The sequence below is a fragment of the Delphinus delphis genome, chromosome 6 (genome assembly GCF_949987515.2).
Source record: "Delphinus delphis chromosome 6, mDelDel1.2, whole genome shotgun sequence".
NCBI lineage: Eukaryota > Metazoa > Chordata > Mammalia > Artiodactyla > Delphinidae > Delphinus > Delphinus delphis.
The window spans coordinates 19226878-19254441 of record NC_082688.1 but is presented as its reverse complement, the minus strand read 5'-3'; the positions used below and the strand labels follow the sequence as shown (position 1 = coordinate 19254441).

Below are 27564 nucleotides of genomic sequence, written 5' to 3'. Positions count from 1 at the left end.
CTTCTTAAAATGGGTGATGGAATGGATGGCAGGGGGTAAATGTGTCTCAGAGCTTGGAAAGTTGTAAATATGGTTAACAGAGTGGAGCAGGGCATAGATGTGACTGCTCTGACCCTCACTCTCTCACTGCTGGAGCAAAAGCATTCAGGGGTTAACAGTCCACTGAATTCTTCCCAGGCCCAGCTGTCAGTGTGATGCAATAGCTCTTAATATCCAGGACAGGGGTACATTGTTTAAAAAATTTCTCCTAAAAATGGCAGAATACTTCCAGGACTCTGGGTCCTGGGAGAGTAAGAAGTCTTGAGGCGAGTGGCTTCTGCATGTGTTTTGCAAGGTGTAACGTGTAAAGAGTCCTGTGCTGAAGAATTAATCCCCAGTGTCACAATCATGGAAACACGACAGGGAGAGGACTTGGGAAAATACCTTGCGAGAGAAACTTGGTAACAGACCTGCCGTGTGCACAGTGAGCTAGTTGAACTTTTATAAGCCAGAGGGGTTATTGACAATCGCAGAGGTGGAATTTCCTCTGGGGTGACATAGCCTAGACTGAAATAGAGGCAAGGGCTCTGGCATGCCTAGTTATTGAACTGAACCAGACACCTTTCTGGATGTGAAAGTGTACTTTTTCACATTCTACAGTATGTTAGTCAAAAAAAGCTAGGAATTTTAGTAGCTTAAGCAATTTTGTTCCAAATAGATCTAAACCAGGGTCAAAATACTAGTGACCCCATGCATTTTGATCATGGCTTCTGTATTGGCTGAGAAACACAGGCTTTTCAAAACATCTGGGTTATCCGTAAAGTTCTAATATTTTCATGGGTGTTGATGGCCAAACTCTAGTCCAGGAGATAATAAACCTTTCTCTACATGTGGCTTAAATAATGGATTTTAGCACAGAAAGTACCTTTATTTTCCCCCCTTTTATTTATGGAGAACTATCCTTGAATAGCTATTTAAAAAAGCACTTAGAGTAAACACAAGTCATTTTGTTAATGCTCATCCTTCATCAAATGTCACCCATTTTCGTAATGAGAAAATATCCATGTGTCTAAAGTTAGCTAATTAATTAGCTAATACAACCAAAATAATAAAGGATCTGCAGACAGTGGAGGTGCTAAGCAGTTAGAATGAATACGTCTGAGACTAAAATAATTGAGCTTTGTATCCCCAGGGCAAGTAGGTACTCAGTAAGTGTTTGTGGAATTGATTTGAATTCAGCCTTTTCAGAGACGTGGAATCGGTAAAACATTTTCTCCCTAAATTAACTATTTTCTAAAGCACATAAGCGTGCTCCTTTTTCCCTTCCAAATCTTTGGATGCACCCCATTTACTCCTTTTAGGGGACCATCACATTCTTAAAAAGCATTCTCCCACCTCACTCTCCCAACTAGTATGCTAAGTTTTGCTATGGACATAATGCCTAGGAAACAGAAGTTCTGACTTGAGTTCCACTAGGAACGTCTGGCTGGGCCTATCTGAACAGTAAAAGAAATATCAGAGAGAATTTAACAAATTCAGCAGTGACGACTTGAGCACAATACAATCTTCAATAAACAAGCTTATGACAGGAGCAAAGCAAATGTGTGGCAGGGATTTTTCCAAGGCCTCAAGGCTTCCAGGGTAGTAGGGAGTTCCTATTGGATAAACTTCCAAATTCACCAGACTCCCTGTGGAAGAGAGGGAAGGTTTGAGGGCCCTTGGTATAGGGGTTCCTTTCAGTGGAGGGGACTCTGGACTCTTCTATGCATGCAGATCCTTTGCCATATCCCAGGTTGCTGGGTGTGCTCATGGAGGTGCAGGCAGAGCATTTTCCTTCCCTAATAGGGTGTTAGTTCTGATCTTGGGGCCAGACTGGAGTCATTGATAAAGCATTCCTGATTTAACAATAAATATTGTTCTAAGAGTCGGTTGAGGAAACATTCTCTCATCAAGCTGAGTTCGTAGTTACTGAGGAACCTTTCCTTTCTGCTTTAAGTAAAGGGTAATTAGTCTGTCTGAGATGCCCTTTCCCTGAGGCCATCCGCTGCCTGCCCACCTCTTTTCAGGAGTCACTCAGGCTTCACTCCCCTTGTGAAGTCACTTCACTCCCCTTGTGAAGTCACTTCTGAACCGGGTGGAGGTGACCGTGCCCTGCTCTGTGCTCATGCTGGGCCTGTGCTGTTTTGAGAAGCTGAGGGCTTTAGAACCTTAACCTCCCAACTCAGAAATTAGAAGTTAATTTTTATTTAATTATGACTCAACAGATATTGATCAAGTACTGCTACACCAGTCATCATGTTCAGGAACCCCATAATGCATGTCTCTGCCGCTGTAGTCTCCTGGTGAAAAGAGTAAGTAAGAGTGATGTCATTGCCAAATTTGCTTTCAGACCAACCTGTGAGGTCTCTCACAATAGGGAACATTTATTATAGAGCCCAAGGTGCTGGAGATCACTCCGCATGTCACACTGACATGCTCTCAGACTTCACAGAATGCTTGAAGTTAGCATGTTTCATCCCCATGAGCTCATTTGATCCTGGGAAACAGATTGGTGGATTCCTCCTTTACAGACAAGTCAACAGAGGCTAAGAGAGCAGAAATGCCTCTCCAACCCTTGACATATGAGTGCGGAAAACTCATACGGATTAGAGGATATGAACTCATTGAGGCAATGGAAGGACCTTCTCAATGTTCAGCCTCTTCTTCAGGAAAGATGCCTTGGCTGGGCTGATTAGCCAATTCCACATTTAAATCCCTTTGAATATTTTAAGAGAAAAATACCCATATAACGCTCTGCATAGAAAGTTGTGAATCAAACCTCAGAGCAGATCTCGGTTAACATCTCCAGATGTGGTGACTGATATTTCCCCCCCAGGGAATAAATCCATTGTCTCTTGGCATCAGTCAAGTTTGTTATATAATTGGTCTGTTAGCTAGAACTCTGTCTTCAAGTTTTTTGAGTGACCTAATCAGCTGGTTATATTACATAGTCAGGAGAGCTTCAGAAATCTTCTGTAACAGTGTCTGATTTGTTAGAACTTAGAATTAGTCCTTGGAATATGTAGAGCGATATTTGACCAGAAGCCATCTAGTGTATTCATATACATTTGGGTAGAGTCTGTCTCAAGTCTTCATAGTGTCTTTTGGGTTAAGGTAGCACACACATAAAAGGCGCTCAAGAACACTGTTCTGAATAGATGCTATTGTTATATGTATTTCGACATACACATGTGGAACTCACACTTGCTTGTTTTGATGCATGTGTACATAGTAAAGAGAAAGGTAGTTTTTCTCACTTGCCATAGATGGCGTGAAAATCAGTTTCTTTTTTTGAGAACATTTATGAGAAATATCAGCTCTCTTTTCATTTTTGTAGGCAAGGCATTAAAGTATGTGTTTAGAGGAACTGACGTAGGATTTTGCCTCTCAAGGGTTTACACTGTTTTCTAGGGCATTAGGTTTTGTTTTCAAGGTTCCTGAACCGAAGCAAATGCTTCATAATAAAATTGAACAGTATCTGGGCCCTCTGGTGACAAATGTGTAGTAGGAAGGCGTGGAAATGTTCCGTTCATCTGGTGATCAGTGTTTTAATGTTTAGAAACTCACCACTCTTCCAAGAAACCATGATAATAGGTCTGTTCTCTTATGCCTTTTTCCAATTAGTATTCTCATCAGTAAGGCACATAAAGTGTGAACTTTGGGCCCCTAAATTTCATGGCTTAACCACTGTCTCTATGGATGTTCCAAAAAAACCTTCTAGTTATAATTACATATGAATGAGGAAAATTAGGAGCTAAGAGGCAGAGGACCTTCACACAACGACATCTGCCTTGCCACTATAGCAAGAAGGCTCCGAAGAAGGTTTTATCTTCTTTTGTGTAATCCACCAAAGAGATGTCACTGACGTTCACCATGAGCTTGTCCCCTTCATTCAGGAAGAACATGGCCCCTAGGTAGATGGGTTGGAACCAGTTGCTGCCTATTTCACACACTGACTTGGTCCCCATTAGGAGCTGGGTCGGCTCAGGGTAGCTGTCCGTTACCTTGGTGATGACCACGATGATGGAGTCTGGCTTGTTTAGTCGGCTCCCTTGGCTGATTTCACCACACTCGGATGTGGTCCCTCGGAATGTGACCTGGGAGTAAACAAAGTAGTCTCCTGACTCTGGGATCACCAGAAATTTGTTGGTGTAGTTCATCCGGTTCTTGGTGAAGGCCAAGCCAAGTTCATGTTCCCAATGCAGAGCTGGGAACTGATTTTTCAAGGACTGCGTGGGAGTTTGTCTCACAACTGCAAAGACAAGAGGGAGGTTTCATTTGCTTGTGTCAGAACCTGTGGAATTTGCTAAAAAGAGTCTTAAATCATTTTCAAAGAGTAAAGAGATTGGATAAAACCAACAGCTAGCAAGTTCCTTGAGGAGGAATGAGTAGAGGATGTGTGAGTGGACATACACATCTGTTCAGAGAGTAGCATCTTAGGTAGGTGACCTCAAGCAAATTGCTTTGCCTCTCTGAGCCTGAGTTTTCTTATTTGAAAATCTTGAATTTTTTCCTGAGCCCTGTGATCCTGGAAAAGAGTTAAGGTTAAAAAATCTCTTTACTCCTCTGTGTTTTGGAAAACAGCTTACAACAAAGAACTCCTCTTCCCCAGTGACCTAGATAAAACTGATGGATGACCTCCCTTGTTTAACTGTGCCAGGGCCAGACACCAGCCCCTCCCAATTCCCATTCTTTGCTTCATAAGTGATTAGCTGGACTGTTTTATCCTCACTGATTCATCGGAACAAAATGTTTTTTAACCAAACTTCAGTTAAGTTTCTCTCCTTCCTCCAGGCCCCTGAACTTTGGCCCACCCTCAACCTGACCCTCAACCTGAACCAGCCTCCTGAAAATAGGCTGGCCTCAGGGTAAAACATTCTCTGAGCCTGTCAAGCCAACCTTTCATCCCACTTCCCCACACCTGGTTCATTTCAGCTTTGTGTCCTCCTCTCTATAAAAGAAAAACGCTTTTAGCCTAACTCTTGAGACACTTGCAGACTTTATGGTCAGAGGTTCTCCTGCCTGCAGTAGTCCCTCACCTCCCCTACCTCCCCACCTTGTGATAATCCTTTTGCTTAAAGTATTTCTTTACTAAGCAAAGATTTGCTTTTTTGATGTACCTTTCCTTAAAAAACAAACAAATAAGAAAAAAAGAAGAAAGGAAAAGGAGATAATAATACCTGTGGAAAGGATTAAGAGATGGTTAATTTTTTTTTTTTAATGTGGAATTAGGAATATCCTCTAAACTACATTTACTTTTGTTAGGCTTCTGGTTTCAGAAATGCTCTGCTACAGACAGAGGGCATTGCAGAGAGAGAGAGTCATGTTCCTTGTTACTCCCTTCCAATGCATGGTCCAAAGCCACATGAAACACAGGTAGTAATTAATAAAAAATTAGCTTGCAGAACACCAGAGATCCAGAAGATTTTGTAAATGCTTCTCCCACATCAACAGGGCCAAAATGTAAGACAAAATATAATTGAGTTGTGGAGTGAAAGGGACTGGGGCTCCGGGCTTCCGACTCTGTATCATGTTGGTTCTTCTCTCTGAGTCTCACTTTCCTGTCTGTGAACTGGAGACAAAGCTCCCTTATAGTGTTGTTCTGAAGATCAAATGAGTGAAAGAGACATGGACATATTTATCATGGTGGCTGGATACAGTGTTACTCAATACATATTTATTTTCTTTCCTCAAATAAACTAACATCTTTCATTTTGACAGATTAAAAAATAAGCCTGTTTCATTTTATATATTTTTATATGTTTTTATGTTTGCATTATTTACAAGTATATGTTATATAGAACATATGAATGAATGCTTTTTGTGAGGTTATATCTATAGCAGAAAAAAAAGAATAGAATCACACCATTGATTCAAACCAAATAAGATAACCTGCAATAAAACTAATACTTTTCAGAAAAAATTAAAACACATTTTAATTTCCTACAACCTCTTTTGAAATCCATAGCAATTACCATTATGCACCGTTGGCCATAGTTTTGGGATAGGTCATATTTAAGTAAGTGTTAAGCAAACTTCTCACCTGGTAATTGACCAAAAACCTGGTTCCTGGATTTTTCTAAAGTGTTTTTCCCATTGCTGACTAGACTATGGCTTCTTTTGCAATTATGACACATGTTCAGAATATGTGTGTCTCCCCTGGCCCCTGTACTAAGTGGCCCCTGGAGAGCTCTGTTGCTTCTTTGCAAGATCTGTAAAGGGCATTTTTATTAGTCACCTCTTATAGTCTCTACTCCTTTGTGGGTGATGCAATAGATTTAACAAATTCATCTCAGATGATTAAAAGCAAAAATCAGGTATTTTCTAGACAAAGCAAGTTCTATTAACTTGGTATGCAATTAGGCCAACACAGCAGCAAGTAGGAGATTGGGTAGGAAGTATTTGTAATGGAAACAGTTGGAGTCAGTCTCAGATCTCAACCCTCCTAGTCCTATGACTTGGGATAAGTGAATTTAGTTGTCTGAGCCTCAGTTTCCCCATCCTGTTTTGCTGATACGCAGATTAAAAGAGATCCTGGATGTAAACTGCCTACCACAGTGCTTGGTACATATTAAAAGCTCAGTAGAACCTAGATTCCTTTCCCCATTTCCACTCCCCCCATTCAATAGGAAGAGGGTTGGCATCTCCATACTCAGTTTCTAGGATTTTCCTGCCCAGCCTGTTCAATAACCCCCATTCTTAGATGCAAGTGGTAAGTGATGGTGACTGGCATCTCCCTGGTCCTAATCCTCACTCAGGACTCACCGCAGTTCCCTCTTGGTCAAACGTTAAGACAGGTGTTGTGGGCCACAAGGATATCCCCCTTCTGGGTTGCAGGTTTTCTTACAGCTCAGAAGAATATGCTTGTTTTTTAACTTTCTAGTTTTTCAATGGATTCAGCAAAGTTTATTTATTTATTTTAAAATTTGTATTGGAGTATGGTTGCTTTACAATATTGTGTTAGTTTCTACTGTACAGCAAAGTGAATCAGCTATACGTATACATATATCCTCTCTTTGTTGGATTCTTTCCCATTTAGGTCACCACAGAGCACTGAGTAGAGTTCCCTGAGCTATACAGTAGGTTCTCATTAGTTATCTATTTTATATGTAGTATCAATGGATTTTTAACACGTATTTCTGCACTGTCTTGCTCTTTTCTCTGGAGTCGTAGAAGTATATGTGACTCCAGATGTGAGGTGTCAGGAATTTCGACACTAGACTTGGGAATCTGGCCAACCGGTGATGTTAAGAGATTGCTCTTAATCTCTTTACATCAATGAAAATTCTTTAGAAATACCTACCTGAATCTAAGTGTCCAATAACTTCTTGAATGGACTCAATAAATTGGCTTAGGGGAGCTTTCATCTTTGACTAGATTCAAAATTACATGAATCTCTGAATCTGAGGAAAGCCATTTCTGAATGACTGAGTGTGAGAATGAAAGAGAGAAACAGTAGATAAGGAAGAGAGCTGATAGAATCTGGAAGAAAATGCCCAAGAAACATGGGGCTTTGGACACTTCGAGAGAGGAAGACATCTGAAGACCCTGACTGAGAGGAGGAGTCTGTTACCAAAGGGTGTGGTTTCCAGTTTAAAGCTACAAGAATGAGTTTTGGCAAACACTGAAAGAAACCTCAAGCCCAGGGCCCATAGTCTCCTGGAAAACCCACCCGGAAGAATTACCTGTTAGGTGTGCCCTTGGCTTATCCCCACCGGCTCCAGGAGGTGCGTCTGAAAGGAAAGGAGAAAAATGTTTTGTATGAGTCAGAGGGTGATTGGAGTGAAGACAGCCTTTGGTGAGCTGCGCGGTGCCTGCAGCTGGAGAGAAACATTCCTCTCCTGCAGTTTGGTCCAGGTCTTTCTTGGGGGTGGGCAGGGACAAGGCAGCCTCAGGAGAAATAATCTTGAACACAAATGAACCTTGGCCCCATGACTTTGGACAAGTTATCCATCCTGTCTGAGACTCTGTTTTCTCGTATCTAACATGGGTACATCAATTCCTTCCATGGATGATGGGTGCTCAGAACGATTCCTGGCACATGCTTGGTGTTCAGCAAAGCTCACCTCGCCTCTCCTTTGCTTCTGTTGGTTCTGTGGGAGCTGGTTGGCCTTTTGCCTTCTTCGTAGTCCCTTTAACCATATCCACTGAGCCATCTGGATGTCCTAACAGAACTAGGTGGGGACTACTCTGTAGCTATATGACCTTGGCAAATCCCTTTCCCTCTCTGGACCTCTGTTTCCCTATCAGTTCTCCAGAAGGCCTCAGCATTTCCTTTTGGTTCTCAGAGATGACTATACTGGACAAGTGTGTTCTAACTACAGTGATAAAGATGATGTTATTGATGATAAAAGGAAAAATTATTGCATACTTTTGATGTGCTAGGTATTGTTCTAATATCTTTAAAGGAATTAACTAATTTAATCCACACTAACCCTGGGAGGTAAGTACTATTATAACCACTTTTATTGGTGAGTAAACTGAGACAGAGAAAGGTGAAATTATTTGCCTAAAGGCTGTCAGCTCCACAGGCCATGCACTTGGCCAGGGCACCATTTTGCCTTCTTAGTGACTGGGGAGGAGCCTCTCTTTTCCTCTGGGTCCTGCCTCTTAACTTCCCATGTATCAGACTATGAGAAATGTGCTTGTCCCCCACAAGAAAAGGCATAAAATATGAACACACTTACAAGATCGCTGATATGAAGGTCCAAGCTCCTGTCCTTTTGGAGTCTATTGGGAAAGAAAGATATGGTTCATATTATCTTGTGGACCTTTTGACCCCATACCCATGCAGCTGCCCATGTTATGGGCGTGTTTAAGATGCTGCTGCTACCCAGCCTCAGTACTCAGAGATAAGGGAAATGGGAATGAGAATATTGAGTTGATGGGAATCTTGCACCCAAGCTCTCTTCTTTCATCTTCCAGCACCCCAATGACCTTTCTCTCTCCTATGCTTGTCTCTGAAGCTCAACTTTAAAGTTTTGTCCTGAGAGCTTTTCCTGTTCCATTCTAGGGCACTCTGTCATCTTATCATTGCTTCTTTTATTTGAACAAATAGCCTCACTTGCTTTATTTTCTTTTCTTCAGCACAATTTAAAAATTGGAACTGTTGCAAAAAGTGATACCAAAAAAGGAATAATGACTATGCTCTCTTTCTCATCAACCTCCAAAATCCTGCCTTGTTTCCATGCAATATATGAAGACTTTTTTATTCTTGCAACCCTAGTTTGTGAGCCATTTCAGATACCACATGGTAGTTAAAAAGAGTAACTGATTTGGGGGTAGACAGACCTGAATTTGAATCCTGGTTCCACCATTTATTAACAATATAATCTTGAGCAAGACACTTCCGCTCTGAGTTTTGGTGTCGTCATCTGAAAAATGGGAATAATAACAACCCCAGCGATAGATAACTCCCAGATTTGAGATGAAGAAAATGTATGAGTCAATGCAAAGAATGCATGGAAAATGAAGAACCACCATTCACAAGACCTGCGTATAAACTCAGGAGCAAAACCAAGCTCTTAGTTTAGGAATGACATCACTCTCTTACATTTTCCAATGTTCTCTTCTCTGATACAATTTTGACTCAATCCAGAGTCTTCTCATTTGATCCTCATAACTACACAGTCCCCAAGACCACTGATCCTCATGTCACCATGAACACTTGTCATTTTACATCTTAAAATTCGTGTGTGTTTGTGTGAGTGTGTGTGTGTGTACTTGTGAATGAGAAATTGTATGTCCATGTGAGTATGAGAGAAGACAGCTTCATCAGTGGAAGAGGGTATGAGTCAATGTGTTTTTGCATCTGTGTGTCTACGTGTGTCTATGGTCTGGTGTTGTGTGCATGGATTCTCTACACGCATGTGTGGTTGTGTGGATGCAGCTGTGTCGTTGGTGAGTCTAGGTCTGCGAGCAGTCCTGTGATAACAGTGATCTTATTAGAGCCCAGAGCACCAGGCTCTTTTTACTCCAAGACATGTTACCTAACCTCTATTGGAAGCCCTCTTGAAGGCAGAGATCTTGTCTTTGAATGCCTAACTGACTTTCTCCCCTTTCCAGTGCTCTTTTTTCCACTTCCTAGTTCTGTTGATGGCAACACTACTGCCTCTCCTCAGTTACCAAGCCTGAAATTTCTTTCTTTCTTCTTCCGCAAACCCAAGCTGTCATTTCTATTTTGGAGTTTTTCTCATTCATGCCTCTACGCCAGGCCTCAGCACGCTGCTCTCCGGGATTCTTCCCATAGGCTCCTAACAGAGCTTCCTCCACCTGGTTCCTCCTTTTCTTGAACCCGTCTCTTAGCCTGCCTCCAGAGGGCTTTTTCTAAAGCATCCCTTTGAGACACGTCTCTGTTCATAAACCTTCAATGGCTCCCCATAACCTTTAACACAGTCCCGAATACTTATGTTGGCATTCAAAGTGCCAACTGCCATCCCAGTCTTGGTACCTACTGTTTATCCTTCTCCAGGTTCTCTGTACTCCAGCCATGAGAGGCGACCACGGTGAATGATTCAAGGGACATGAAAAAGGCAGTAAGTGTAGCTACCGTTTATTCGCCGAGTAGCGGCGCTGGGCCGTGCCAAGCCCTTCACGTGCCTCATCTCCTTCAGCCTGGCAGTGACCCTCCACGGTGGATGCTGTTTATATCCTCATACTGAAAATTAGGCCTAGGACATTAAGAAACTTGCCCAGTGTCTTATACCTGGAAAGCGGAGGAGCAGGATTTTAACCCAGGTCAACTGACTCCAGAATCCCAAGCCCTCAGCCATTGCTCCTTATAACTTCCAGGCAAGCCCCTCATCCGCTGAGGTGGATGGATAAGTACTAGTGGTTCCCTGCACTGTGACAGTGGGGGAAACACAGAGACCAGAAAACAGGAACCTGGCCCAGAAGTGGGAGAATCAGGGGGGATTACACCTGAACTGCATCTTATATATACTCACGGGTATATAATACTCACAGGTATTAACCAGGTAATAAAGATAATGACCATTTCAGACAAGGCTAAAAGCTTGTGCAAGAGTTAGGAGGCCCAACAGAGCACAGGAGCAGTTGGGAAACTGCAAGAATTTCTGCTGCCAAGTGAATATATTATACGCTTTTAGCATAGGGTCATGAGTACCATAGTCTTTGAAAACCTAAACCCAATCGACATGACTGCTTATCCAGCATCAGTAACTTTGATGATCTTGGGAGGTGGAGAAGCAGCCTAGAAATGGCCTTATTCTATAGACTGTTTCCTTACTTGCTATTGACAGAGCTGACAAAGAACTCGATCCTTTGGCAAGGCAGAAAACTGAAGGTGAACTCAAAAAATTTGGAAGAGCCTGGTTGCATCCCCTTGTGTAGGAAATGGCTGCCTTGGTTGGCCACCTTCTACTTCATTTAGTTCTCTGCTGAGAAACCTTCTTGAACATCCTACTTATTTTTGTCTAAGCAGACCCTCAGCTAAGAGTCTGGAGCATTTCTTCTGGTTCAGAGTCCCATTGTCATTAGCAAGAATTTGAGAGTGAACACATTTCCTTATTTGCTCTGCTGGATTTCTGTAACTTAGACACATTTTATTTTCATATATGGATGGATGTGTGTGGGTTTTAAGTGGCCCACCCGGAATACTACTAAACTTCTGGAGGCTAAGATAGTGCCTGTTGGCAGGTTTGAAGAACACAACATTCCAAGAGTCTCCACGAAGAACATCAGCTGGGACCCTGTTTCCAAGAACAACATCTAAAGGCTTCCATTGCTGTTTCTCTTAATAATCACTCTGTTTGTCATGGGAGGAAGATTATTGTGATAAGAAGCAGGAATGAATGAAGAGGAGATTTGAGAGGATGAGCTAGTAGGTCTTTGAGGAAAGGTTTATGCATGTGAGCTGGCTCAATGCCTGCTCTCGAGATGGTTGCTTATAAAAAAAAGTCAATAAATGGCTTACTGTCTTCCAGCTCTGACTCATGTCCATCACTTCTGATTATTCTGGGATACCAAGGAGATGATGGCTCCCGAGAGATGCTGGTCACTGCAACATTAGCTTCCAAATCTGAATAGACATGGAGTGCAAGAACACCCCTGAAGAATGTGATTTATTTCCCCTTACATACCTTCTCAAATCACTGGCTGAGAACCAGGGTCCAATTTTATTTCCCCTTCGGAGCATTTATTACTCCCTCGAGTGATATGACTTATTTGTGTGCTATTGATTTTCTCTCTCTAGCAGAATTCCAGCTGCCTGTAGAATTCTGCCTGTCTTGCTCACCACTATATTTGTAGCACCTCAGACAGTGCCTGGCACTCCCACTGGATTAGCCAGTTGGCAAAATACACTGATGCTCGGGCACCAGTGAGACAGGCAGGAAACAGAGCAGAAGATGGAGTCAAATTCAGCTTCAGTGACTGTAGCCAGAGTTTTACAATTAAAAAAACTAGGAAAGAGACCCTGTGATTTTAGAATACATGCAGAGTTTTGAGTTTTTGTTTCAATTTAAAAACGTGATTATGTAGAGGTGGGTAGCCATAATCTTTTAGTACTGGGGCCTCCAGAGTTTTTCATCAGGCTCTGCTTGGAGCATAGCCATGGCTCTAGAAATGCTTGTTGAGAGTCGTGACAGTTGGCCAGGATCAGAGCCAGAAAAGGCAGATGTGTCTGCCGATGGACATACATATTAGTGGGAGAGTGGGTTGCCTGCCACCCTGGTATTTATTAGCCCGAGCAAAGTAAGCTGGTGCTTTTCACCCCTTAGTTCTTACAGGTCAGGGAATTTTCAGTCTCACTTGATTTTATTTCCTTTTTTCTTCTTGCTTTTTTTTGGGGGGGGTGGCTGCATATAGATTGGTAAACCCCAACTCAAACTAACCATGACCTATTACTTTAAGCATTTTCGGAATTCTCTAATAGTTCCAACAAGGAACAAAGAAGGATGGAGGGAAGGAGGAGACTACTGTCTAGCTGAGGGTTTCCCTGTGCCAGGTCCTTCTGGTGTTTGTGTGGGCTTCTCAGCTAGTAAGTACTCCAGCTGCTCTCAGAAGAGGTTATCACCTGATAATAGTCTTTGTAAGCCAATAGCAAAGAGTACATGAAAGGCCTGGGAGCTAAACCTTTAGACCAAGTACAGACTGGCACATATCAGGAGCCCTGTAAACGTTAGCTGACTACATAATGGATGAGCCTGAAGCGATGTGGTCTTTGAGATTCTCTTATTGGCATTTCCCCAGAAAAATCCCCTGAGCGTATTTTAACTAATGACCCATTTAGCCTTTCTCCCATATTCTGTACTCACTCTCTAGTGATATTCATAAACAGGAAGAGATAGCTATTTCTTGCTGTCATAAATGCCACAATTGCAAAGGCATAAACGTTTTATGATCCATAACATCCTCCCAGCACTTCTAGGAGAAATACACAGACATTTGCCTTTTCCTCTTGCAATTTCCTGTTTATACTTGCACAAGGATACATCCAACCTGGACGTGTTTGATTCCAAGGTGGTTTCATTTCATCCTCCTCTAAGGTGCACTGGACGGTGGTGTTTTTTTCCCCCAGATCTTTATTGGAGTATAATTGCTTTACAATGTTGCGTTAGTTTCTGCTGTACGACGAAGTGAATCAGCTATATGTATACATATATCCCCATATCCCCTCCCTCTTGAGCCTCCCTCCCACCTTCCGTATCCCACCCCTCTAGGTGGTCACAAATCACCGAGCTGATCTCCCTGTGCTATGCGGCAGCTTCCACTAGCCATCCATTTTACATTTGGTAGTGTATTTATGTCAATGCTACTCTCTCACTTCATCCCAGCTTCCCTCCCCACCCCCATGTCCTCAAGTCCATTCTCTACATCTGTCTTTATTCCTACCCTGCCACTAGGTTCATCAGTACCGTTTTTTTAGATTCCATATATATGTGTTAGTATACGGTATTTGTTTTCCTTCTGACTTCACTCTGTATGACAGACTCTGGGTCCATCCACCTCACTACAAATAACCCAATTTCATTCCTTTTTATGGCTGAGTAATATTCCATTGTATATATGTGCCACATCTTCTTCATCCATTCGTCTGTCGATGGACATTTAGGTTGCTTCCATGTCCTGGCTATTGTAAATAGTGCTGCAGTGAACATTGTGGTACATGTATCTTTTTGAATTATGGTTTTCTCAGGGTATATGCCCAGTAGTGGGATTGCTGGGTCATATGGTAGTTCTATTTTTAGTTTTTTAAGGAACCTCCATACTGTTCTCCATAGTGGCTGTAACAATTTACATTCCCACCAACAGTGCAAGAGGGTTCCCTTTTCTCCCCACCCTCTCCAGCATTTATTGTTTGTAGATTTTTTGATGATGGCCATTCTGACTGGTGTGAGGTGATACCTCATTGTGGTTTTGATGTGCATTTCTCTAATGATTAGTGATGTTGAACATCCTTTCATGTGTTTGTTGGCAATCTGTATGTCTTCTTTGGAGAAATGTCTATTTAGGTCTTCTGCCCATTTTGGATTGGGTTGTTTGTTTTTTGATATTGAGCTGCATGAGCTGCTTGTATATTTTGGGGATTAATCCTTTGTCAGTTGCTTCGTTTGCAAATATTTTCTCCCATTCTGAGGGTTGTCTTTTCGTCTTTCTTATGGTTTCCTTTGCTGAGCAAAAGCTTTTGTTTCATTAGGTCCCATTTGTTTATTTTTCTTTTTATTTCCGTTACTCTAGGAGGTGGGTCAAAAAGGAACTTGCTGTGATTTATGTCATAGAGTGTTTTGCCTGTGTTTTCATCGAAGAGTTTTATAGTGTCTGGCCTTACGTTTAGGTCTTTAACTGGACGGGTCTTTACATGCAACACTTAGAGTGGTACAGAGCAAAGAATGTGGTGTTTGCAGCCCAGCAAATGTGGAAATCCCATCTCTATTATTTCCTATTTGTCACTTAACCTCAGTAAGGCTCAAGTTTCCTCATCAATAAAAGTAAACAATGGGGCTTCCCTGGTGGCGCAGTGGTTGAGAGTCCGCCTGCCAATGCAGGGGATGTGGATTCGTGCTCCGGTCCGGGAGGATCCCACGTGCCGTGGAGCAGCTGGGCCCGTGGGCCGTGGCTGCTGGGCCTGCATGTCTGGGGCCTGTGCTCCGCGGCGGGAGAGGCCACAGCAGTGAGAGGCCCGCATACCCCCCCCCCCCCACACACACACAGTAAACAATGATTCTTTCCTCCCAGGACTGTTGTGATGGCTAAGAAAGACCAGACACATAGAGTGGATAGCCAATTCATTTTCCTTCTGTGTTTGTGCTCAATCCATCCTTGTGGTATGTATTTTTGGTTCCATATACCTTCCCCTTGGTCCCACCACTGTAGTGGTAAACAGAAGCCACCTGTGTGTCTCTTTATGACCAGCGGCACAGAGATCATTTCGGAGCTCTGGATGGCTTCCCGCTTCTCCCAACAGGAGGGGCCTCCTCAGTCCACAGTTTGCTTCTGGACTCCTGCCGTTTCACAGTCTCCAGGAGTTTAGGGAATGGGATATCCCTCCACCCGTTCATACTCCATGCTTGTTGCCGCTGTCAGCTCCTGGGCCTCATTAAGGACACCAGGCTGGGAGATGACCTCTTACAGCCACGGTGCTGCGGCTGCTGGGCTGCCTGTGGTCTGTTAGATGAGGAAGCTGGGGTTGAGCGATGTGCGTGTTGATTTTAAAGGGGGAATGAATGGATCGTGGAATCACCAGCCAGGAGCTGCAGCGGCGGTGTGGGATTCACTCTCCCTGCTCGCTTGCCCTCCCTTCATTTCATTTCGACAGCGCACCCTCACCTTCTCTGGATTCTCTGCCCTTTGCCCCTGGCCTGACCTTGGGAGTGAGCTGGGCTTCTCCTCCAGCTGTGCCAGGGCTCCCTGAGGCTACAGCAGAGGCAGCCACTGAGTGCTCAGTGTTTTGCAAAGGGGCTTATCGTTACCATCCTCATCCAACAGAGGGAATAGCTTGAGTGAAATAAAAGGCTCAGATGTGGAGTCTGTAGAGAAGTAATGTCTGTGGAGCATCTACCTTATGGCAACAGCTTTCCGGACTTGTCCTTGCAGAATTCTCAGCAAAATGCTACGAAGAAAGTGTGTTACACTCCCCATTTTGTAGACAGGTAGTATGACTTAGGGAGGTCAGGTACCTTGTGCACCTCTCCATCCTTCTCTCCAACCGGGGAATGCTTAGTGAGTGCCTCTGTATGCCAGGGATAGCTAGGTGTCCCCAGGGGAGGAAGGGAACTAGCATTTATGAGCACTTACTATGTGAAAGGTATTTTCTAGGGTATCATTTTTAAATCCCCCTGACCACCGCCAGCAAGTGAATAATTTGCTGGGTTTATACTCAGAGGCACACTAGCGTAGTGGCTAGGAGGAGCATACACGTGGGTTTGAATCCCAGTGTCACACTCTGTGTGACTTTGGACATGTGGTTTCGATTTTCTAAGCCTGAGATTCATCTTCTTTAAAGTGGAGATAACAGTAGTACTTTCTTCATTGTGCAGTTTCAAGGATTAACTGAGATGATGCATGAAGTACCAACGGTAAACATGTAGTACACGTGTTATATGCCAGACCTCACATTAAGAACTTTATATCATGATCTCATGTACTCTTCTCAAAACGCTAAATATGAAAAAACTTAGAATGGAGTCTGATATATAATAAATTATTATAAGGCCACAGTTGTGATGTGGTGGGGCCATGGCTTTCCTTCTAATCTGTGTACCTCTGAAGCCTGAGCTGGCCTCACTGTGGGGTCCTGCTGGTCTGGATGGAAACCAGGGCCTCTCAGGGGAATGTGTAGGAGAAAGGAGGTGCAGGGAACAAGGACTAGGAGCCTTGCGTGGATTTTCGGGAAGGGTCGAAAGTGAGATTGGAGGGGACCAAAGAGAGGTGAGGAGAATGTGTGCAGATGATTCTAGAAGTAGGACTTGGAGGGAAGGGCAGAGACTGACAGTGGTGCAGCCCTGGGAAGCAGTGCCTCCCTTGGCATCCCTGACTCTTCATTGCACAGTGCTGAGTCCCCGTTCTGTGCTGGGCTTGGGCTGAGCCAGTGTGGTGCATTCAGTTATGCCTGGAGCATAGAGTCCTGTGTTCTGGAGCAGTGCTCGGGGAAGACAAAGGCCTGGCCTCTGGGGACCTGTGGGCCAGAGCGGGGGCGGTGGACCTGTCCTGAAGGCAGTGGATGCCACTAAGGACCAAAAGAAGGCCCAGGCCATGGTCAAGTGCAGCCGGTAAAGGATGGATTGGAGCGTGGGTTGAGCGTACAAGACCAGGGTGGAGAAGGAGGCACGAAGATAGCTCACAAATATCAGGGGCCAAGAAAAGCCCTCCAGTGCCAGAACCTGCTCCCTGGACTGGTGATGGCAGATTCCAGGGCAGCTGCAGAATTCGTTCTCTTTGACATAATTTCCATGAGCAGGGAAGTTCCGAGGACATAACTGTTAACACTTGCTAATCCTCCACCCCCTGCCAGATACTTTAAGGGTTTTATTTCTAATTATCTCTGTTTCATACATTAAAAAACGGAGGCCAGGAAGCTTAGGTAACATGGCTGAGAAGTGGCTAAGCCAGAAATCAAACTGGGTTTGAACTTTTGACCCATGGTTTTTCCACGTTGCAAATCTATCTAGCATTCTCCAGGAGTCTAAAGATCCTAAAACATTTTACTGTGTCGCTCTCTCTCTATTTTTTATATATATATATATATATGTATTTTTCTGTATAGGTAACATATACATTTTGTACAAAAGGATATAGGTTCAAAAATGTGTCCCCATTTCCCTTGTTACCCAGCCACCCAGTTTCCCCATCTGGATGCTAACAGAGTTACCAGACTCCTTGTTCATCTTCCTGAAATAGTCTATGCCTTTATAAATACATTCATATGTATTAATGTACATTATTTTTTCAGAAAATGAAGTGTTTCACATTCTATATGCTGTTAATGTACTTTGATTTTTTCACTTAATATACATCTTCAAGAAATTCCCTATCCTTACACGTAGAGATGCTTCATTTTAATTTTCCATTGCATGAAAGGACCATGATATATTTAATCGATGCTATATTTATGGTCACTTCACCTAAAGGCAGTTAACCCAACCTTCTCAAATCTAATTTTGATTTCTGCTCTGCAACTTACTGGATAATAAGTTTGTCATGTTGAATCTTTCCTTACACAACCCCTGAAGGAAGAGTCCAGTTTAAAATATTTTTTAACAGTCCTGGTGACCGTTTTTGTTGCTGCTAATAAAATCCTGGAACATTACTCACAAGTTGCTGTTGCTTTTCCACAGTCTGGTCTAGGGACCCAGCAGGAAAGGAGTTGGTCCTGTTTTCTGGTAGAACGAGGCCAGGCAACATAGAAATAGTATCTAGTTCTAGGTCTGCCCCCAACCTGCTCTGTGACCCTGAACTTTTCCTTCCCTTCTCTGATCCTTGGCTTCTTCGAGTGTAAAACGAGGAGATTAGACTAGATCAAGGGTCAGCAAACTTTTCCTGTAAAGGGTCACATAGTAAATATTAACTTTGCAGGTCATATGGCCTCTGTCACAAATACTTAACTCCTTTGTTTAGTGTGAAAACAGCCAAGGCAGTACGTAAGCAAGTGGGTGTGGCTGTGTTTCAATAAAACTTTGTTTATAAAACATGCAGTGAGTGAGATTTGGCCCATGGGTCATAGTTGCTGGCCCTGGGACTAAGGGCACTTCCATCTCTTAATTTCTATAAATCTGTGAAGAGCTTTTCCACTTAGGGGAAAGAAAGGGACAAATACCCAGCTAGTGCCCATATTGCAAGCACTTGTGAGGGGCTTTATAGAGATTCCTTAGAACCCTCACTGCACTTCAGTAGGGTGGGTATTATGGGAAGACTGAAACTCGGGGAGCTTCTGTACTTTGCTCACTCTCTTCCTTTCAAGTCCTTTTGAGCCTTCTCTTCTCAAGCCTCAACTCCCTCCTAAATTAGAGTAGAAAAGATTCTCAGGGATGCTGGCCTCCTCTGGTTGCTACAAGGATGGAATGAGGAAGTCCCTTAGGGCAGCCCTGGCAGAGGGAACGGCCCCGCTGAGGACTGGGGACAGGAGAGCACTGGAGTCCTGAGGGAACTGAGGGAAGCCGGGGTGGCTGAAAGGCCAGAGGCAGGAGAGAAGGGAAAGGGGTAGAAGATGAAGCCACAGAGGTGACACAATGCAGTGAAAGCTTCCAAGGAATAATTTTGGCTCCTGTGTGGAGAATCAAGACCAGGCCCATCTTTACAGAATTTCCTGTTTCACAGAATACTCCTGTTTCCTGTCCTCCTCAACACATGAGGGTGATCCCCTCATTCATCCACAAAAAGGGCAGATGGAAAGTATTTTCGTTGATCGAGAGCTTGACTGTGGTTGGGGAGGAGGTGGAAGGGAGGCAACAGGGAAGCCGAGAGAAACCGGATTTGCCAACTGAGACTTGGCTCCGTCCCTCCCCGCTGCGACCTTGGGTGCTCACGCAGACGCTCTCTCTCCTAGTTCCTCGTCTGCCACACGCCACTGCTCACCGTCTTACTGCATCTCTGGGTTGGTGTGAATATCCCGCGGGATCATGTTTGGGAGAGCTCTCTACGAGTCTGAGGTGGGAGCTCATATCGTGTCGTTATTATTGTCATTATTATCATCAGCTTATCCTCTGCTGCTGCCGAGCCAGCTCTTCAGGCCTGTGAATGTATCTGAAGGTCTGTGTGGCCCTCCTCTCTCAGTTTTTCTTGTGTTAGGATTGAATTGCCTTTTGCCTGGCCACTGTGGGAATGGAAACCTCATTCCATAAACAATCTCAGATTCCATGGATCTCATGAAGGCTGTGGGCAGAAGAGGAGGACTGTGGGGCTGCGTGCGGGAGGTAAAGAGGAGGGGGGAGCAAGGCTGGGACACGGGGGAAGCGGGTGTAGGTGGCGGCGAAGGTGGCTATTGGCCCCTAGGTGAGTCTGGGGGAGTCCACGCGGGCAGATCACAGTGGGGCTTTGTATTTGCAGAGCTCGTGGAATGTTCCAGGCTTTGAGGGAGACAGATCTGAGTTTGAGTTCTGGATCTAGGTCTTACTAACTGTGGGGTCTAGATCATAAGAACAAGTGCAAATGAAAAATAAGAGGCTTAGTTCCCCCTGTTGAAAATAAGGGACGAGATTTCTTTCCCTTCCTTTTTCCTAGAGCATTTAGGTTAGAAAACTTGTAAGTACTTTCTTCTTGCTTTGAAATGTATTTAAATCCTTTTGAAGAACAGATAGGCCTTTTCTTCCCCCCCTGCCCCCGTGACCTGGGAGCATCTCTCTGAAATGTGAACACCAGGAGAGGTAATGCCCCCACCTCCCAGTTTCTGTAGGAAGACAGGTGCCTAATTTAGGTGGGCACCTTGCTCCAATTTGCCAAACTACCATAAGGAAATTAGAAGTTGGTTTTTCCCCTGGAGAAAGCCAATTACCTAACACAGATGGTCACTTCAATTAAGAGGAGAAGTTTGGACGAACTCTGCGTGACAAATGGTGCTGTCGAGTCCTGTTACTGCGTAATTGTAGCTCTCCCCACATTCCCAACATATAAACTGCTCCTGCACATACCTTATTAGTGCTGTCAGAGAACTGATATTAGTATCTTTTTTTGGTAGAAAGAGAAACAGACTCCAAAAAAAAAAAAAAGCCATGTGCTTATTTACACAGCTGGAGGTTATGGAGCTGGGAGTCAAACTCAGGTGACTAAGAGTCCTGACATTTCATTGTTATGTCCCCAAGCTGTCCCGGTGACCTGGTTTTCCCACTTGAATCCCATCTTCTTGCATCTCTTTTGAGCTGGTTATTGTCTGTTAGCCCCTGCGGATCCACTCTATGCCCTGAGCCCTCACTGACCTCCTGGCACACTTGCTCCTTGGCTCTTTTGAGTCCGGCTTCCAATTGAGTCTGGCCAAGGGGATGAGAGGCTGGGGGCAGACTGGTCAGAGTTTTCCCTCGCTGCTTTCTGTTCCCTCCCTGCTGCTTTGGCAGATGGCCTTCCTCAACTCAACCCTCAGCTCCTCCAGGCAGGCCTTCTCCTACGTTTTAGGTCTCCTTGGGTTCCTCTAAAACTTTTCCCTCTATTTGCCTCTTCAGGCCAAGGTGTGGTGACGAGCTTCATACTGTGGTAACCCCAGGATGCTTCCGGCCCTGCGGTTCTCATTAATCTGTCTGCAACTCAGTAAATTGACCTTTCTTTGAACTCTTTAAGCACTCTTACTTAAATCTCTTCTTTGAATGGGCCAGGTGTTTCTTTTCAGTACTCCCTTTGTTTCATGTGCCCCAGCCTTAGCCCCATTTTCCTTTCTTTTTCTTCTGACTAAGTTATATAGCTTGGCCAAACCACAGCTCCAAAGGTCCCCATGACAGAATGGGGTATTGGCCTTTGCATCTCTTTTTTTTTTTTTCCGGTACGTGGGCCTCTCACTGTTGTGGCCTCTCCCGTTGCGGAGCACAGGCTCCGGACGCGCAGGCTCAGCGGCCATGGCTCACGGGCCCAGCCGCTCCGCGGCATGTGGGATCTTCCTGGACCGGGGCACGAACCCGCGTCCCCTGCATCAGCAGGCGGACTCGCAACCACTGCGCCACCAGGGAAGCCCAGCCTTTGCATCTCTTGAGTGCCTGCAACAGGGCAGGCATGCAGCTCCTTCCCTCGAGGGGCTTCCTGGGCAGCGCCAGCTTGTGCCTCACACTCTCTTCCTAAGCACATCACTGGCCTCCACTGTACCGTGGCATTGCACCTGATGGACTTCTAGATCAACACAACATGGGCAATCTCAGACATCGTTTGGGGCAGAGGGAGTGTTTTCATCAGAACGCAGGAGAGCTCAGGTTACCGGAAGCCACTTAATGCCTCATTCAAGAACAGCCATCTCTTTCTGGCTAAAGAGGGACTGAGTCCAGAATGCTGACTGCACGCTGCAGTTTGACTTTGTTGGAACCAGCCCCATGGCGGTCTAGGCATCACAGCCTGAACCCCCGTGCCCTCCCATTCTCCTGGAACATGAACAGCATTTCCAGTTGTCTGCATATTTCTACATTTCCTGAATGATGGCATGTGGCCATGGATGTTGCTGTCTGAATCTCAGTCTGTTTGCTGACCCTCATGGGTGGTGAAAGTTACACATTAACCATGGCTTGCTCATGGTCTCTGCTTTGAAGTTGCCAGCAGTGCTTAGAAAACAGTTTTCCAATTAAACCAACTGAAAAACCTGTTTTCCCCTCTGGAATTTAATACTTTGGACCGAGGTTGAATTGCCTACCAGAGATTATGTAGGAGAGTTGTTTTTGGTTTTTAAAGGGTATCCCTTGAATGACACATTCTTCAGGTTTTAAGGTTTTTGAAGTTCCTAGTCTAGAACTATGTTTTCCCCATCACCTGTCAGCACCTGCCCACCATTGCACCATTGTTTTCCCTAGACCCTGTATTCTTTTTTGACTAAGCTTCCTGACATCCCACCCCTACCAAGACCAGAGATAAATAATCAGGTGGGAGATTCTTTCTTGGGCTTCGAAAAAGAATATTTCTAAACCCAAGAAAGGGGAGTTGATTGAATTACAGCATCTACATACATAAGAATACAATACAACCATCTGTATCATCATGCTGCTGTGAATTTACTAACAATAAACAAAATCATAATAGGAGACTCAAAACAATCCCATCTTATTAAAAAGTATGAAATTATATATCCCCAAATGTTAATAATGGTCACTCTACGCAGTTATGGGTAATGATAATTATCTTCTTTTCCTTATCTGTGTTTTCTACCTTTTTTCAATGACTATGTATTAGTTTTGTAATTTAGGTTTTTTTTTTTAGTTTTTCATTTTTTTTAGAGAAAATGAATGTTCCCAAATTATCAGTGCACTATGATTATAATTATTTAAAATAAGTGGCTTGTGGTTGTTTCCATATAAACCTAAAAAGGCACAATTCATCCCCCAGAAATACTGAGAATAAAAACCAAATTGGAGTTCTCCACCTTTCACATTCTGCCTTTCCTTTGCATATGGAAGCAGGGACCATGATGGACCAAGAAGCTCTGTCCAGAGCTGCGATAGCGGCCAGGTGGCCCCAGGGGGGTCTGCTGATCCCCCAGGTCACTGCGGAGTCTTGCTTACCTGAAACACACAGGCCTCTCCTTGGGCCCGGAGCTGGCCAACGAGCAGGTAGGCGGTGAGTCCTGCCAGGATAGGGAGCAACACGAGGCAGCAGGTCAGAGCGCAGCGTGCACTGTTGCTCCTGGATGCTAGCCCAGCTCTGGCCTTGGGCCTGCAGCCTCCGTCCTCGGGCAGCATTTCGACACTGACTGTTTCCCCAAAACCCGGCCCTAGATCCTCTGCCATGCCCCTGATGGTCCTAGAGTTGCCTCTAACTCCTTCAGAGCAGAGAGACCCCCCCATTAAATAGAAGCCCAGCTCTCACAGTGGGTGAATTAATCACTGCCTACTCCTCCCCCTGCCCTCCCCACTCCACTTTCCACAGCACACTGTGCCCCACCCTACCCTGCTAGGGAATGCACCGCCTACAAGAGAAACCAAGTTTGGTTTAAGAAAAAAAAAAAAGAGAAGGAGAGAAGAAGAGGAAAGCTTTCCCAAGCATATTTATATATACAGTGTGCTCATGTGCACCTTCCTTCATTTACAGAAGGAAGTTAGGAAAGTCCCTGGAGGAGGAGAAAATAAATTCATCAAGTCAGTGGGAGGGGCCAATGAAAATATACCTGCTCCCTGAACTGGAGGCCTGCCAGTGTGCCAGTCTGGGGAGTGTGCTTCTTCCGGAAGTGAAAGTGAGTATGGGTGGTGTGGCTTGCAGACTGGGAGATGGAAACCACGTTTGCATCACCAGTTTGCTAAGTGCCGCCAAGCCCTCTGTCTTTTTGAGTCTCCTAGGAGCTCGTTCCCATTGCACAGATGGGACTACTGACGTTCTGGAAGGAGAAGGCACTTGCCCTAGGTCAGCCAGGGATTAAGACGGAGGAGCCAGGAAGAGGATCTAGTTTTTCCAAATCATGGTTTAAGGTTCTTGCCTCTACTACACGGTTGCCTGTGAAAGGAAAGCGTGTTTCTAGCTTGTGTTGACCAATTGCCTGAGGAAAGAGTATGAGGTCATAGAGGTGACTGTCCATAAGGGGAGGACATTGACTTCTACTCTCTGATGAGTCCAAAGTTGACTGAGCTTACAGTTGGGTGTGTACGGGGGCCACAACATGTAACAAAGGCTAAGACTGATTAAACGCTGGCTTTGGGCCAGTCACTCTTCTGAGTGAGTTAAATGTATCCATGAAATTATTCCACCCTGAGATAATCTTTTGACATAGAAATGTTGTTATTTCCACCTGACAGATAAGGAAACTGGAGCGTAGAGAGTACGCAGTAAAGCCAGGCTCGGAACTGGGGCAAGCTGGTCCTAGAGCATCCTGCTGATTACGCTATACTGTATGTGATGCTATACAGCGCACCTGCACAGACACCCGTACCCACTCTACCCGGAGTAGGCCATCCCTTCCAGCTAGGGGTTGGGAGGCTTCCTAGAGAAAGAGGTGTATTGGAACAAGGTCTGGAAACTTAGGGACGGTGATAGTGGACAAGAATAGAGGGCCCTGCAAAAAGATGGGTTACAGAAAGAGGAAAGCTTAAGGATGTCCTGTGGCATTTGGTAGAAACCAGTCTGACTAGTGCCTCCATTCAGTGGCTGTATCTGCTTATATCATAGCCTAAACCCTTCAGGCTACTTGGAAAAGCCTTTCATGACCTGCCCACCATCATCCCTCCTCGGCATCCAGCTCTTCTCTTACTACGTTCTAAGCTGCAGTTTCTCCAGATGCACTGTGGACTAGCTGCACTGTTATATCTGCTGTTCCCTCCACTGGGAAATCTTCCATTCCTTTCCTTTCATATCACCAAGCTCCCATATTTTTTTCAACTTCATGTAGAAAACTTTCCTGCATCTCCCTGCCTCCAAGATGGGGTGAGATGCTCATCTATGTTCTTACAGCTTCCCATTCTTCCTCTGTGATTGACTACTTCATACTAGACTGTGATTGATTGTTTTTCATCACCCTGATTAAGGTAGCAAATCTAAGAGGGCAGTCACAAGCCTTCCCTGTAGCTTCTAACATAGTAACTGTCACACAGAAGACTCTTAACCAACATCTATTGAAATAAGCATCTAACATATTTTCAAAGAATTCCAGCAAAGGATGATTTTTTTTGTGTTCCGTGGTTACCCATTCTTGGTTTAACAAATCAAATAAGAAACTTTTCCTTGAAACTAACCTAACTCTTTGCTGTTGTAACTTTTAAACACAAAATCACACTTAACATCAAATCATCTTGAAGGGATTTACAGGTGTGTTCTTACCCTTGTATTTCTTTTTTAGAAAGTTGCTGTGCTTGATCAAACCAGGGTCTTAAACGTGGTAAATGTATGGGTTCAAATGAAGAGATGTGTATTCTCATCCATAATGCAAGAAGGCCTTAAAAGATGGTGAATACTAAAAACACCAGACTGGGGATTTGGATACCTGGGTTTTAGTCCCTTTATTGTGTGACCTTGAGAACTCTAGCAGGCTCTCCTCATTCTAATGTATCTAGCTATCTGCAAAAGAGTTTGTGCCTGGGGAACTTCTGTGGGAAGAGGATAAGAGTTTTAGGGCATGGACCTACAGACCTTTATTTGAGATAACTGTAGAGGTAGATTTACATATAGTTGTAAGAAAAAATAGAGAGAGATTCTGTATACCCTTTACTCTGCTTTCCCCAAAGACAACATCTTGCATAACTATAATATTGATATAATACCACAACCAGGAAGTTGACACTGATATTCAGATTCTATCAGCTTTATATGCGCTTTTTTGTGTATATGTATTTAGTCCTGTGATGTTTATCACATGTATAGAATCCTGTGACCAACGCCACAGTCAAGATACAGAAAATCTCCATCAGAAAGATCCCTCGCGCTGCATTTTATGGTCACAGCCGCTATCCTCCCCCTCTTCCTCCCTTAATTCCGGGCAACTACAAATCTACTTTACAGCTTGGAGTTACCTTATTTGCCAATGTAATATAAATGAATCATGTGGTCTGTGTCTTTTGGGGACTGGCTTTTTTTTCCCCACTCAGCATCACTTCCTTGAGGTCTATCCAAGTTATTGTATGATTAATACATCATATCTTTTAATTGCTGAATGGTGTTCCATGGTATGGATGGACCACAGTTTGTTTAACTAGTTACCCACTGATAAACATTTGGGTTATTCCCAGTTTAGAGTTATTATGAATAAAGCTGCTATGAATACTGCTGTACAGGTTCTTGTGTGAACACGTTTTTATTTCTCTAGTGTAAATGCCCAAGAGTGAAATTGCTGGGTCATACAGCTGGCGCATATTTAGTTTGTAGGTAACTGCCAGACTCTTTTCCAGAGTGGTTGTATCATTTTATTTCCCACCAGCAATGTGTGAAAGAACCAACATCCTCTCAGCATTCTCTCTCTAGAATTTGGGGTTACTACTCTTTTTTTTTTTTTTTTTGCGGTACACAGGCCTCTCACCATTGTGGTCTCTCCCGTTGCGGAGCACAGGCTCAGCGGCCATGGCTCACGGGCCCAGCCGCTCCGCGGCACGTGGGATCTTCCTGGACTGGGGCACGAACCCGCGTCCCCTGCATCGGCAGGCGGACTCCCAACCACTGTGCCGCCAGGGAAGCCCCTACTACTCTTTTTTATTTTAGCTATTTTGTTAAGTGTAGAGTGATATCTCACTGTGGTTTTAATTTGCATTTCCCTAATGGCTAACAACATTGAACATCTTTTCATGCACTCATTTGCCATCTGTATAACCTTCTTGGTGATACAGACATCTATTTTGGCTGCTACAAGGTACTTCTCCCTTCCTTCTTGATTCTCAGTGGATTCTAAGGCAGAGGTAAATAGCTTACAAATAAATAATGAGCTATTGTACTTGAGCGCTTACTATTGGGTACAATATAGTGTTCTAGGTGATGGGGTAAAGCAGTGATGAAAACGGATAAAAATCCCTGGTTTCATGAAGCTCATATTCTAGTGGGCGGAGATGGCCAGTAGACAGCAAAAATAAGTTACATTTATAGTATAGTAGATGACCTTAGTGCTTTAGAAAAAAATTAAAAAACAGAAAAGAGAGCCAGGGAGTTACCTTAGTTGCAGTTTAAAATAGGGTGGTCAGAAGAGGCAACCTTTCCTGAGAGTGGACATTTGAGTGAAGACCTGGAGTGAGGGGAAGCTCTGTGGGTGTCTGGTAGAAGATTTCTCCTGGCCTTGAAGCAGGTGTGTTCAAGGAGCATCAAGGTGGCCAGGATGGCTGGAGCAGTGTTGGAGGAGGGTGACCACACAGGACTTCTGGGGTGAGAGTTGGGTAGGACTTGGCTTCTCCTTCAGTGAGTTGGGGAGGCTTTGGAAGGTGTGGTGCAGAAGGGTGGCAGGTTCCGATTTCAGCTTCAAAAGGATGATCCTGTTTGCTCTGTTGAGAGTGGCCTGAAGACAGGAGG

The 27564-nt window shown here is 44.2% G+C and overlaps 1 protein-coding gene across 1 annotated transcript; it reads right to left on the bottom strand.

The window, feature by feature from the left end:
* Nucleotides 1-3794: 3794 nt before the first annotated feature.
* On the bottom strand, nucleotides 3795-23589 carry TNFSF15 (TNF superfamily member 15). Its single transcript, XM_060013326.1, has 4 exons — nucleotides 23157-23589; nucleotides 8706-8748; nucleotides 7704-7751; nucleotides 3795-4270 (listed from the first exon to the last, which is right to left on the bottom strand). Exons 1-4 carry the CDS (start codon nucleotides 23436-23438, stop codon nucleotides 3816-3818), a joined length of 828 nt encoding a protein of 275 aa, XP_059869309.1. The 5' UTR covers nucleotides 23439-23589; the 3' UTR covers nucleotides 3795-3815.
* Between the last annotated feature and the right edge of the window lie 3975 nt (nucleotides 23590-27564).